The sequence below is a fragment of the Amphiura filiformis genome, chromosome 5 (genome assembly GCF_039555335.1).
Source record: "Amphiura filiformis chromosome 5, Afil_fr2py, whole genome shotgun sequence".
Lineage (NCBI taxonomy): Eukaryota > Metazoa > Echinodermata > Ophiuroidea > Amphilepidida > Amphiuridae > Amphiura > Amphiura filiformis.
The window spans coordinates 45,625,874-45,640,199 of NC_092632.1; the positions used below are offsets into that span (position 1 = coordinate 45,625,874).

The 14,326-nt window shown below is 35.8% G+C and overlaps 2 protein-coding genes across 3 annotated transcripts; one reads left to right on the plus strand and one right to left on the minus strand.

The window, feature by feature from the left end:
- The first annotated feature begins 29 nt into the window (after nucleotides 1–29).
- On the plus strand, nucleotides 30–7,758 carry LOC140152232 (ADP-ribosylation factor-like). The gene is made up of 5 exons (XM_072174534.1): nucleotides 30–40; nucleotides 2,993–3,153; nucleotides 5,482–5,652; nucleotides 6,719–6,856; nucleotides 7,592–7,758. Exons 1-5 carry the CDS (start codon nucleotides 30–32, stop codon nucleotides 7,756–7,758), a joined length of 648 nt encoding a protein of 215 aa, XP_072030635.1.
- A 914-nt stretch (nucleotides 7,759–8,672) lies between these two features.
- On the minus strand, nucleotides 8,673–14,326 carry LOC140153221 (large ribosomal subunit protein uL14m-like). 2 transcript variants are annotated; one of them, XM_072175907.1, is made up of 3 exons: nucleotides 14,244–14,326; nucleotides 10,910–11,007; nucleotides 8,673–9,794 (listed from the first exon to the last, which is right to left on the minus strand). In XM_072175907.1, exons 2-3 carry the CDS (start codon nucleotides 11,005–11,007, stop codon nucleotides 9,428–9,430), a joined length of 465 nt encoding a protein of 154 aa, XP_072032008.1. In that variant the 5' UTR covers nucleotides 14,244–14,326; the 3' UTR covers nucleotides 8,673–9,427. The 2 variants fall into 2 exon arrangements, with proteins under 2 accessions (XP_072032008.1, XP_072032007.1); XM_072175906.1 differs by having other exon boundaries at nucleotides 14,162–14,326.

Here is a 14,326-nt window from a genome sequence, read left to right on the forward strand (position 1 = left end):
CCAGGGCTCATAATTATTGCACAGTCCCTATGGCTATGTGGTAAATGCTATACAATATAGTTTCTACTGATGGTGCAATAATGGCAAATACTTGGGGTGGCAAAATGTTGAAATATGTCCGATTGGGCTAAAATTTAGTAAAAATAATCCTTGATATTTATTTATTTATTTATTTATTTATTTATTTATTTATTTATTTAAAAATAATCCTTGATATGAGGGGATCATGAAATAATGAAAGTTATGAAACATTCATCTGAGGTCATCAAAGATCAAATGTTAAAGTTGCACCGATGGTGCTGTAACTCGGGGAAAACAATCCCCGGCACTTGGGGAGTATGAAACTGTAGGTCATCTGAGGTCAAAGGTCAGGTCAAATTTAAAGTTGCTCTGATTGGGCTGTAACTCGGGGGAAATGATCCCTGACACTTGGGGAGTATGAAACCGCAAAGGTCATCCGAGGTCAAAGGTCAGATTAAATTAGAAGTTGTTCCTATCAGGCTGTAACTAACAGACAATAATCCCTGACACTTGTGAGCTATGAACCGGTAAAGGTCATCCGAGGTCAAAGGTCAGATCAAATTTCAAGTTACTCTGATTAGGCTGTAACTTACAGAAAATAATCCCCGACACTTGTGGAGTATGAAACTGTAAAGGTCATCCGAGGTCAAAGATCAGGACCAATGTAACGTTGCTCCGATTGGGCTGTAACTTGGGGAAAATGATTCCTGACACTTGGGGAAAATTGGAAACAGTAAAGGTCAAAGGACATTGGTAATTCTTTACTTCTTGGACTTCCAAAAGAACAAATTCATCGTTAGTTGATTTAAAACACAGCTGCTCGTCTTGACACGCATCGAACCACCCAGTCACATATAACCCCAATTTTATCTGATTTACATTGGCTGCCAGTTCATTTGAGACTCACTTCCTCTCACATATCGCGCTGTTTGATCTGCACCATGATCACTCAACTTCTTCATCCATACAATCCACCACGCACAGGCTTGCTCTCAGCTAACAAAAATCTTGTTGTTGGCAGCTCCTCGTACTTGCTCTTCACTTGAATCATTTAAATCATCTCATCTTATGAATATTGCTTATAATTAAGTTCTTGTTTATATCTTCATCTTGTTTTCATAATAGGCCTATTTTGTTGTTGTTTGGTTTCATTGCTCTTTGCTTGAGTTCTTTGTTACGCCATGAGTGCTTTTTGCAGATGCGCGATATTATTAATATTATTATTATTATTCAGGTCAAGTTGCTCTGATTGGGCTTTAACTCGGTAAAAAATGATCCCTGAGACATGAAACAGCACAAGGTTATCCGAGGTCAAAGGTCAGGTCAAATTTAAAATGGCTCCAAGACTGTAACTCGGCGAAAACAATCCCCGGCACTTGGGGAGTATGAAGGTCATCTGAGGTCAAAAGGTTAGGAAAGGTCAAATGTTAAAATGTTAAAATGGACCCAGTAAATGTGATGCAAATTATCCTTGATTTGAGGGAGCATGAGTAGTCAAACCCGAGTTTACCCGATGTTAAAGGTCAAATGAGGTAAATCAGAAGCCACCACCTGATATTCGTGGCATAACTCTAGTTATGTTTCTGTTAATGCAATTTATCACCAACAATGTTTACTTTGAATAAAACAATAAATTGAAAAAATGAGATAAAACAATAATTGAATGACAGAGTGATATATGTTACTAATACTTTTTTTCCCATGAGGTTTCAATGATCTCATGTTACAAAACTAAAAATAGATGGAATATCGATATCGTCTTACCCCGGGGGTGGGGGGCGGGCACCCAACTTTGGAAGTGACAGTATGTGCCTGTCAATAGTCCTTCTCTTTTTAGGTCGACTATCCCGCTTTTTAAAAAAGTCATACCCGATGACCCCCCTTTTTTAGTTGCGGCCACCCAATGACCCCCTTTTTTTCTAGCATAGCATCATCAAAATGACACAAAATAATGCCGAAACTTTCAAATTCTCTTATTTCAACAAATTTGTATTGGAAACTTTGGAACAGGAACAAGAATTTTGCTTCATTTTCTTTTTTTCAATTTTTTTTAAATACCGTTTTGTACATACCCTTCACTTCTAAAGTTGATGATTAAAGGGAATAATCCGGAATAATTAGGGTGAGTACATAACTGATGCATGCTCAGTGGCGTAGATTTCTTTTCGCGGACATTGAGGGGGATGGGGTTGAAAGAAATTTCTTGAAGTCAAGTGAATTCAGCACCTTTTGCCGACATAATAAGTTTATGGTACAAATTTTGCTATTTTAAAGCTAAATTGTTGAAATGTGGTGCAAAATGGAATAAAATAAAAATGTGCACTTTGGTGGCTAAAATGGCCAAATATGAGGTTTAATTTGGTCAGAAACCCACATACAGGCGTCAACATTGGGGGGATGATTGTATGGATCATCTCCCCTGACAAAATATTGGGGGATTTATCCCCCCGGATCTATGCCTATGTGCATGCTTGAACCATATTTTGCACTTTGTTCTCAAAATTACAAAAAATGACTTAAGCCAGTATATAGGCTGACAATATGTCAATGATTGAACGTCGTCTGGGGGAACACGAGTCGAAATCAGTGGCGTAGATTTCTTTTTGACATTGGGGGGGGGGGGGATGAATTTTGAAAAAAATCTTGAAGTATAGTCAATCCAGCAGCCTTTGGCGACAGAATTAGTTTATGATATAAATGCGCGCGAAAATTTTTGCTATCTTGAAGCTAAACTGATGAAATATGGTGTAAAAGTAGATTAAATGCGCGCGAAGCGCGCGAAAATTTGCACTTTTGGGGCTAAAATGGGCAAATATGAGGTTAATTTGGTCAGAAACCCATTATCAGGCGTCAACATTGGGGGGGATGATTGTATGGACCATCCCCTGGCAAAATATTGGGGGATAAATCCCCCGGGATCTACGCCTATGGTCGAAATGTAGTCAAATCTTCCTCTGTCTTCCATCTGCAGTAATGACGGACGATTCCAACTCAAGAAAGCCATAACGTATCTTCCGAGTAGCTTGGCCGATGCTGCCAGAGCTCTTCTTAGTCCAAACATTGGAACCTGTTCGATCTTCAACCGACCAGAATCAAACATACCGGTAGTCATAGGGGGACTTGATTATTCTGGTAAGTAAACTATATAAGGAGTCACAAAGTAATTTGTCACCAAAAATAATATTGGGGTTGAAACAATTATATACTATCGAGTAAATTTTCAAATTGCAATAAAGTTGTTATCTCCCAATAGCTTCCCTCCCAAATTAATCGATCGATGACCCCATCCCCCTCTTCGTGACAATCATTTCCCTTTAAAGGCTTAAAGGAGTATTTCGTGATCCTAGCGTCCTCTTTTTATGACATTTTCAGTACATATCCACGAAAAAAGCATATTCCCAAAATTTCAGTTGATTCCGATATTGCGTTTGCGAGATATGCATGATTATGTGTATTACACTGCTCCATAGACAATGCGTTGTAATTTCGTTCTGGTGCACCAGAACGAAATTCAAATTTCACGATATCTTTGCTAAACGAATTAATCTGCAAGAAATATTTTGTACATAAACATTATGTAGCCAGAGGTTTCCAGTGATATAAAAATCTCAACTTTTTTGAGAAAAGTGGGGGATGAGGCTGTGGATCACGAAATGCCCTTTAATGTACGATTTCCTTCCAATTTTAAATTTGTCATTATATACTCAAAATGCTGAAATAATACTAGTAATAATGATAGGGAATGGTTTCTGTCCATTTTGAGCTGAAATAACGAGGTAACGTGAAAGAAACACTGCTTGTTATTTTGGCCGTTTAACACGCAGTTCTATGGGCGGACATAAAGACAAAGTCATAATTTCTTGAATTATGACTTAATGTCGAACTTTGCTCTGTTTACCTGCAAACACAAATTTGGCTGATTCCATTTAGGTGCAAGTTGTGACATGTGTAAACATTACAAATATGCCAAAAAATCAGGTTTGAAAAAAATTAACCAAATTCATATTATAAGATCGTACATTATGACTTTAAATACAGAGCACATGACAATTATGTTTTGTTGCTAAAGTGCTTTGTACCTGATTTTTTCTGGCGGAGAAGAAACCGGGGGGGCTCACTTTATATAAAATGGATATAGGTCACATGTAGGTGTAGGGCTGACACTTTCATAGTAAGGGCATTCGGTGAGAGCAATATAAAAAATATGGGGTCATTGGGTGAGCGTATGATTTTTGGTATTCACGGTGAGAGCAAAATGTACAAAATATGGGGTCATTGAGTGAGAGATGGCCCATTAGAACCTAAAGTAGGGGCATAGGGTGAAAATATGACCTTTTTTAAATGGGATTCGGTCCTATTAAGGGATCTAAAATGAGCGTTTATTGCGTTTCGACAGTATTTTTTGTGGGACATGAGAGCACCTCAGACCTATCGAATTGCATTCTGAATACGAAGCATGTCTTTCTGATATCAAATAATTTTCATTTTTGAAAATCACAATATAATACAAATTTTATGACAAATTATAAAAATTTGATATTTTTCAAATTTTTGATTTATAACAGTCCTCGAAGTAAATTATATAAATCTAATGACATATTCTTAAAGTGTATGTAGCAGGGAGGAAAAGCCGACGGTCAATTGAAAATTTTGACCTTTCATATTGAAGATATGGATTTTTTCCCCAAAGAGACCTAATTTTTTTTTGGTGTTTTGGGAAAAAAAATCCATATCTTCAATACGAAAGGTCAAAATTTTCAATTGATCGTCGGCTTTTCATCCCACCTACATACACTTTAAGTATAAATCATCAGATTTATAAAGTTTACTTCAAGTACTGTTAAATATCAAAAATATCAATTTTAATGATTTGCCATAAAATGTGTATTAAATTGCGAATTTCAAAAATCTAAATTATTTGATATCAGAATGACATTCTTCGTATTCAGAATGCAATTGATATGTCTGATGTGCTCTAATGTCCCACAATAAATACTGTCCAAACGTTCATACCCCAGCCCTTAAGGCTTTGGGTGAGAGCCAAACATGCCAAAAGAAGCCTCAAACATTGAATTTCTAGTTCTAAATGATTTCAAATGGCTTTGTTATTTCAAAATATATAAGTATTCAACATCAGTGATAAAATGAAAGTTGCTCTGCTTAAAAATAAGGATCTTTGGGTGACAGATGGAACTGAAAAATAAGGGGTCTTTAGGTAACAAAGCATGTGTTCAAAAATAATATGGGGTCTTTAGGTGACATCAGCAATGCTGAAAAAAGAAGGTCTTAACAGCCATACATACTACACCTCTAAAGTTGGAGAAGAGAAAACGAACTTGTCGTCTCTGCGGAGGTATCATCAGGAAACATAAAAGACATCGACTTGGGAAAACTTAAAAATAAACACATGTTGCTATTATTATGATTATACGAGTATTATGATTACTATCTTTCATTCAGGGAAAACAACATTTTTGTACCGTCTTGTACAGAATGACACACGGATGACAACTGTGACATCGTGGAACGTTGAGAGAGTGAAAGTAGAGGGTGCAGAATTTCTACTTTGGGATGTTGGTGGTGGGGATAAGATGAAACCAATGCACAAACATTTTTATCCGGGCTGCCATGGTAAGATGTGTTCAGGACATCAATGAAGAATTCAAGAATTACATATACGGAAAAAAAAACAAAGGAAGGAAAGAAGAAGAAAAAAAAAAAAAGAGCAGCAAAAGAAACTAACAATTTTATAACAACAAGTATGTTAGCTGTAGGCGGCCTGAAAACCTAAATGCGATTTTGTATTTTTATTTTATTGTTAGAGTCAGAATGTATGGTAACATATGCATAACATCTCAAATGTTCAGTGTCAAATCAGTGAAGACCGTAGGTAGTACCCCCGAAGGGGGTACTCAGTACAAATGACCATTCGGTGACGTGCCGCAAATATGGGTAGCATTTTCAGCCTCTTGGTATATCAATGACCCCTTTTTCAAAGCCTATTTTGGTATATGAATGGGTCCTCTTTTCAAAATTTTCCCATTTTTTTTCGGAAAATAGCCCAATTTTCCCCTAATGTAGCCAAAATTTTCCCAAAATTTTGGGAAAATTTGTAAAAACTAAGACAATTTGGGTTAAATTCGGCCGAACATTTTGACTTTTGGTATATCAATGGGTCAACATTTCTTGAAAAATTGGTATATTTATGGGTCCACTTTCAAATTCTCAGCGGCACGTCCCTACCAAAACCAAACTTGAGTACCCCCCGGGGTAGTACCCAGCAAATGTTTAAAGGAGGACTCCAAAACGCAAAATCTGGGTTGGTAGGGCCCGTAAACAGGTTTTTTTCGTCGCCTAATGGTCAAACCCTTGGCCTGGTTCAAACAGGGTCAGGCCCGTACACAGGATTTCATTGGGGGATGCTGATTTTGAAAAGGTGGACTTTTTTCCAGGGGGGGGGCAATTTTGTGAAAAGTGGACTTACTTACCAAAATTTGGACCTTTTTGGCCAAAAAAGTGTAAAAAACATGATTTTTTTCTGAAAATTTGGACTTCGGGACTGCAATTAGGGTATCAAATGCAACCTGTAATTGAAGAACAACTGGTTGTTTATATTACAAAATTATTTAATCTGAGAACTTTTCTTTGGCTTATGACCCTCTTTTATAATTTAATATTATTATATTTGTCTTTTCAGGCATTTTGTTTATGATTGACAGCACTGATAAAGAGCGCATGCAGGAAGCCCGTGATGATTTACATGAAATGATGAAGCATGATGACATGCCACCAGGAATACCACTTGTCGTTGTAGCCAATAAACAAGACCTGCCAGGTAATTGATATTTGTGATGTGCCATGTCAAAAGGAGACAGGTTTTTACATATCTTAAATATGGAGATATTTTGCTCCACAACGATGTTTTCCCCAATGAAATCGGACATTCCTAAGCGAAGATATTGAGTTCATAACTTATGGTATCATAAAATTGGAAATTGAGATATCGGCCTTGAAAAATATTATTGACAATGTTGAGAGTAGGAATTACCTTGAAAAATTTCTCAAAAAATACAAGATTCCAGTTATATTCCGATCTGAAACTATCAGACAATATTCTAAACATTAATAAGATCACAAATTTGCAACAAACCCAAATTGTGGAAAAATTACCCCCGGGCAGATTTTTGGCTATTTTTTCATTTACGATCCTGGCCAAAAGTGTCTCCTTTTGACATGGCATGTCACATTTATAATATTAACCTTGCGCGAAATAGTAAATCAGTTAATATATAAATACATCATATCAAAATTCTTTTCTCATTTTTGGGAGACCACATCTCAAAATGGAAGTATCAAATATTTTAAAAACTGTAACAGTATGCCATGGTGACCAGAGGATTGAAAAGTGATTCATCCTAAAGTTGCCCTAAAATTAGAAAAATAAAGCAACTGCACCAAACTTACATTCCAATTAAAAGAGCCTAGAACCATGACCTTATTACTAAAGTTTTATAACTGCTCAAATAATCCAATACATTTCATAATTTGTTGTCATTTTGGTTTGTTTCAGATGTCATACAGCCATCTGAGTTAGTAGATCTACTAGACCTTGAACAACTTTCAGGAAATCCCTGGCACATCCAAGCAGCAAGTGCTATTAACGGTGACGGAGTGACAGAAACTATAAATAAAATGGCTAAGATGATTGAACAATACAAAAAGAACTTACACGGATGAAACAAATGCTTACATTATTAGTGCAATGTTCTATGGTCATCAAAATATCAATGAGCTTCAAAATGCCCATCTATAGAACATTCAAATGCAACTTTTGAATTTGCATCTTCCTCTGGCATCTTCCTTGGCATTTTGGATCATTGGGTCTTTTTTCTCAACCGATTTTAACAAATAAGGTCTTAAAATCAGAGCTAAAGGTACAGACTGCTGGTTTTAATTTTAACATATCGTTTAGGGTGAAAATGATGGTGTACCTGTATTTTTTTGCTGTCTGTATATCACGCATATGATGCACACACATAATATAACAATTTCAGTGCATTATGAAAAAGAGTTACTATGTACATGTTTTTTAAAGGGCCTCAAAAATAAGAGTAGTAAGATCATAATGCTTGATGATTTGTTGTCTGTAATATATTTGTATATACATATAATTATAAATTTGTTGAGAATTCATAACATCAATGCCATTGTTTTTTTTATACTTTTGTAATAATGTGCCAATGCAATAACATGCAATATTAAGCTGTCTGTATTGTATTCATTTATGTTTTACATTAAGGTAGAAAGATTGCAAATTGATCACCAACAACTGCAAAAACTTGATAGTTAGAATATATGCTTACTATCGAGCGCTTTAAAAACATGCAAACATGAAGTGCCCCATCCACAAAACTGTAAAGGGTTTTGAGCAAATCATTGATACACAGTTATATACGGACAAGTAAATCTCCAAATTTGTGTCTCAACCCCATTATCTCAGTTGGTAAAGAGCCGGACTTTGGTACAATTTCATGTTTTCAAAAGCGCTCGATAGTAAGCACATAATTTATATGGTAACTATTGCGTTTTTACGGTTTGTTAAATTTCTAAAAATGAAACAAAACAATAAAATCACTACTTACAAGTCCCTGTAAATTAGCTTAGTTTTTATTCAATTATAGGGCATGCTGCTTCCAGTAGAGGTTCCGAGGAACTCAAGTTATAATAAAAGGGTAGAATTTCATTGCAATGTACAATGTTGATTCCCACAGAGGTAATACAATAATCCTATAAGGAATATCATCACTTTGTATTGTTAAAAACTTTGATGAGAAGTAACCTTTTTTTGATCCAACATTTGTTTATGAGAATCACAGATTCACATCAAAATTCTAATCTCATATAATATTGAATGACTTTGAAGGTGATGCAAGAATATATCGCACAAGAGAGAAATAGTTCACAAGTCAAAGATGAGTGTTATATTTTTCTATCGAGTGCAATAATTATATTCTTGTATCACACAAAATTAAGCCATTCAATATTATTTATATCAGACTATCTTAGTAGAAATGAATTAAATGTGTGATTGATTTGATCGTACTCAGTGCGGCCAATCAGCGAAACATAGGTGCGCACGGTTAGGGCCGGACTTATCATTGGGCCAGGGCCACCAAAATTGGGGACCCCCAAAATTGCCCTGCGCTTGTTCCTTTTTGGCCCTGAAAACACCATGTTTTGGACCAAAATATGGTAAAATTGCAAAATTGTGCACGCTTAGACGGAATCAATTGTCACTTGAAAACACCCATATGGAGTGCTTATTGGGGAGGGCCGGGTGCTAATTAGATCCAGTATGGCACTTCATTTTGCACATATTTGTCCATTATTGTCATCTGCTGTAATTTCACACAAATCTAGTTGCTATAGCAAAGACTTTTGCTAGATCCTTTCTCTTCCTTAGATGTGATGGTATCGGTACGGTAATCCTTGTTCCTGTTGGGTTCTCATTGTCTTCTAGTAAGATAACATTATTACTGTCAAATTTAGGAGTCATATTTTTGCCGTACTGTTTAACTCCAACAACCAAGGCTTTCTTCTTTTGTCCCATGATGGCCAATAAGACTTTATCTCCTACCGTGCCTATTCTCTGCTTGTTGTAGACCATGATAACACGAGGTGGTTTATTAGCGGCTGCTGCTGCCCCAAGAGATGAATTGTCCACCACACGCACTCTTGAGAGGAGGATAAGATGTGCTAACGGTGACGTGGTACTGCAGAGCAAAGAAAACATTGCATCACTCATTAAGTGCTTGATTAAACTGTACCCTTCATATTTATTATCTTTTAAAATAAGTACCACACTTAAAGGTGAGTGACCTGATAATAGCCTCCACAGATTTTGGTATTATATTGCTATGAGTTTGGCAGACAGCCGAATCCGTATTTATCTTTTGGTAATTAGCGAAAACATACCAACCATCTCAAAAGTTAGGTCTTTATAGTAGGAAACTTTCTTTCCCGAAGGCACCATATCAACAAAACCTAGAAAAGTTACTTTTTGCCTTGTAAAAGTATGTAATTTTTCGCCATTTTCTGCTATTCCTTTTCTCTGATCGGCACCAGTAAATCGGCCTTACTTTTACGTGCTATTAACCAATCAAGGATTTGTAGGGAAGTTGACTGACACTGACGTCAGACGCGATTTAGTCTTTTTTTATCTCTGTCTATCATTATCGTTATATTGAAGTGATTGACTTGTGATTGTTTAAGTCGGAGTTGGAACAGATTCAGTCCATATGGACACTTGCAACAATACACAATTGAATGGAGCTTCATATTGTTTCAGCACGACATGTTTTTGTCCTTTTTACCAAAATTTCTTGTGCAAATTTGACAGGTTTATCCTTCACTTAATAAGCTATTCCTATAAATGACAAATACAGTATTCTCTTTAATTAATGCCCTCAAGGTGTTGCATTTTCCCAATTAGAAGTCCTTTTTAGAATGATAATTCCCATCAAAAACATCGCTAGTACCGTCTGACAGTGCTTGATACTGTATGGTATTCAGGCTGGGAAATAAGAAGTACCGGACCAGGGGCTACTTTGTAAAAAAATAGCCTCTGGTTCACCGGGTTTTACAGGGAACCAGGGGCTAAATGGCCCCTGGCCCCCACTTATTTCCCAGCCTGATGGTATTATGACAACATTTACGGAACAGTTTGTTTGAAAAAAAAATGGTAGGGGCGTTTTAGACAGGGATTTAAATTTTATGTTTAATGAGAATACGGTATACCTGCATTTTGGCTGGATCACTGATAATAATACCTTTAAATGGGGACCCACTTTAATAAAATCTTGTAGGTCAGTACACTATCTTAACTTACCTTATATTTCTGGCAGCCAAAGCATGTGCATGATGTAAACAAGAAGTGGCTCTTGATGAGTGGCCTGCTAATCTATTCAAGCACTGTAACACCGACATCTGAAAACAGTATCAAAATAAGCAGGTACAGGTTTGATTAGATTTTTAAAGAAAAATAAATATAATGTACATGCTTGGGCTACATCATCACAAACATCAGCATAACCAGGCTTTGAATTTTGAAAATTACAACCGAGTTGTTAAGGGAACTGGAATGAGCGTTATATGTGAGACATGAGAGCACATCAGACCTATCGAATTGCATTCTGAATACTGAAGAATGTCTTTCTGATATCAAATAATTTTCATTTTATGAAATTCACGATATAATACAAATTTTATGACAAATTATTAAAATTTGATATTTTTCACATTTTGAGATATGACAGTCCTCAAAGTAAATTTTATAAATTTAATGATACAGTCTTAAAGTGTATGTAGCTGGGAGGAAAAGCCGATTGAAAATTTTGACCTTTCATATTGAAGATATGGATTTTTTCCCAAAAAGACCTAATTTTTTAGGTGTTTTTGGGAAAAATCCATATCTTCAATAATGAAAAGGTCAAAATTTTCAATTGATTGTCGGCTTTTCATCCCACCTACATACACTTCAAATATAAATCATCACATTTATAAAGTTTACTGTTAAATATCAAAAATATCAATTTTTAATGATTTGCCATAAAATGTGTATTACATTGCTAATTTCAAAATTCAAAATTATTTGATATCAGAAGGCCATTCTTCAATTCAGAATGCAATTCAATATGTCTGATGTGCTCTAATGTCCCACAATAAATACTGTCCAAACGTTCATCCCTTCCATTAAAATCAACTGAAATTTTTGAGAATAAGCTTTTTTTGTGGATAGGCCCATCTACTGAAAAATGTCATAAAAAGACTAGGATGCTGGGATCATGAAATCCTCCTTTAAATATTTATATTTAATATTATTTGAATATTTCAAATTCAATAGGGTGCTTGCACAAAAGGTTATAAGGTTGATAAAAAAGACCTGCATTAGTGTGGTGGAGGACAAACAAACTATTATCATCCTCTGTGAATCTTTGGCATGTTATTCAATCCCATGCTTTGTAAGGAATATTAGCACTCTGATATTTCATTTTCATATGCTCCAATATCGTTCGAACCGACGACTAAGTGTGTATGTGAATGCACATTTAACTCATACAAACACATACACAGCACCTGTTGGAACTCCCGGTCGGAGCCGGGAGTTTCAATTATTGGAACTGGACTTTATAGTCAGACAAGTTGAATAACACAATTAATTTAGAAATAATCTAGTGTGATAAATTTGATAAATTTCATGGGGGGGGGGGGGTGAAAGTGTTTAAGGCCTATTCAATGATTTGCTCATCAGAAGTATTCATATCTGATTTGGGCATCATACATTGGACAACGCAAACTGAACGGCTGAACATGCTGAGCTGAGCAGTGCCGTACTATTACGCTGATTTTCATATTCGGCGAGGAGGACGATTTCGACCTCCTGGTTTGTTTACAAACAGAGAGGTAGACAAAAGACCGTTCCTCTTGTCCAAACACTCAAGACAAGTATCAGAAGGATGGTCCACAATATATATAGCGCGATTCAACAAACATGTAGGTATGCTAGGTGAATTCAAATTTGCCATCAAACTGCACCATTTTACATATCAAATTAAAGCCCTTGAGTAAAGAAAGCCAAAACTGAAAACATTTTGTCATAGCACTTTCCGTAACAAAGTTACATCTTGTCAAAAATTGAAAAAAAAAAAAAAGATTCAGATAGTAAAATTCCCCAAAACGGCATTTAGGGGTGTTTCTAGATCTTAGTCTCATGGCGATAGCAGCTTTTTTTTAATGGAACTGCTATCAAAATCCCTCTAAAATTCCATCTGCGACTTGATTATCACCATAAAAAATCATATATTTCGGTCAAGTGAAGTATAGAAAACATATTTATGTAGGTTTCCTTCACCGACCTATTCTCGAAAAAAATTCAAATTTCTATGTAAATATGCATTGTGTTTGGGTCTCGGTCTCAGCGAATTTCGCTGACTAGCAAATGTGTTAACTAAGGTTTGCCTGGGATACCTAAAACATGTCAATAGGGATTAAAAAGCTGTCACGTAGAACCATGTCATGTGCTTCTATTGTCCAATTTGCCATCAAGATTTCATATGGAAACAGTTCAGACCCAGAACAGGATCATGTCAGAAATTAATATTTTGTTCTGGGGGTCTGATTAGGCAAAATAAAAAAATAAACATGTTTCACGTCCCCTCCCGCTTCCTTTTTTGAGGTTTCCTCAAATATATTTTTATTTTTTGAAATTCAGTTTATATAACTTCTCAAAAAATATGTCTAGGAAGTTGGAATGCTTTCTATAGCCTTGTTAATATACAAGAAACACTTTAGGAAGGTTTTGTGATCATTTAGGTAACCTAGGCAAACCTTAGTTAACACATTTACTAGTCAGCGAATTCGCCGAGACCGGGGCCCCAACACAATGCATATTTACATAGAAATTTGAATTTTTTCGAGAATAGGTGGGTGAAGGAAACCTACATAAATATGTTTTCTATACTTCACTTGACCCAAATATATGATTTTTATGGTGATAATCAAGTCGACATGGAATTTTAGAGGATTTTGATAGCAGTTCCATTAAAAAAGCTGCCATCGCTTATGAGACTAAGATCTAGAAACACCTCAAATGCCGCTTTTGGGGAATTTTGCTAGCTGAATCTTTTTGATGAAAGTCAATCTTTGACAAGATGTAACTTTGCTACGGAAAGTGCTATGAAAAAAGGTTTTCAGTTTTGGCTTAGTTTACTCAAGGGCTTTAATTTGATATATAAAACGATGCAATTTGATGGCAAATTTGAATTCACCTAGGATACCTAGATCATTGGAGGGGCTGTAACTCTCATAACATCAAATAAAAAAAGGGCGAGCCTTCTTTTTCCAGGCATTATTGTATACGCTAAAACAGCTCTAAGTATGGGTATTTACACCAATTTTGCGATAAAAAATAGAAAATAAAAAGCCCCCTCCTCCTCCTTTTTTTTCGAAAACCCGGACGTGAAACATGTTTTATTTTTTACTTGGCCTTTATATGCGGACTAGCTGAGCTGAGTGTACAGTCAGTCCAACAACATGTGTTTATTAGGCCTAATGTTTTAACAGTTTAACTCCATGTACTTACGATTCACTCGATAAAGATCCTGACAAATCGCCTTATGACTCTTTAAAGAACATGTAACGACAACGTTTTGACTCGAAATTGCCTTCTTATAGCACTTTTTAGGTGAACTTTTTGGAATTTTTAATCATAACTACATCGCCATTTTGATTACACTAAAGACAGCCG

Coding starts and splice junctions, on each gene's coding strand:
- LOC140153221 (XM_072175907.1), bottom strand. CDS start 11,007: ATGTCGGTGTTACAGTGCTTGAATAGATTAGCAGGCCACTCATCAAGA. Junction 9,795..10,909: donor TTGGCTGCCAGAAATATAAG/GTAAGTTAAGAT, acceptor TTTGCTCTGCAG/TACCACGTCACCGTTAGCAC.
- LOC140152232 (XM_072174534.1), top strand. Junction 3,154..5,481: donor AGGGGGACTTGATTATTCTG/GTAAGTAAACTA, acceptor TCTTTCATTCAG/GGAAAACAACATTTTTGTAC. Junction 5,653..6,718: donor TTTTTATCCGGGCTGCCATG/GTAAGATGTGTT, acceptor TTGTCTTTTCAG/GCATTTTGTTTATGATTGAC.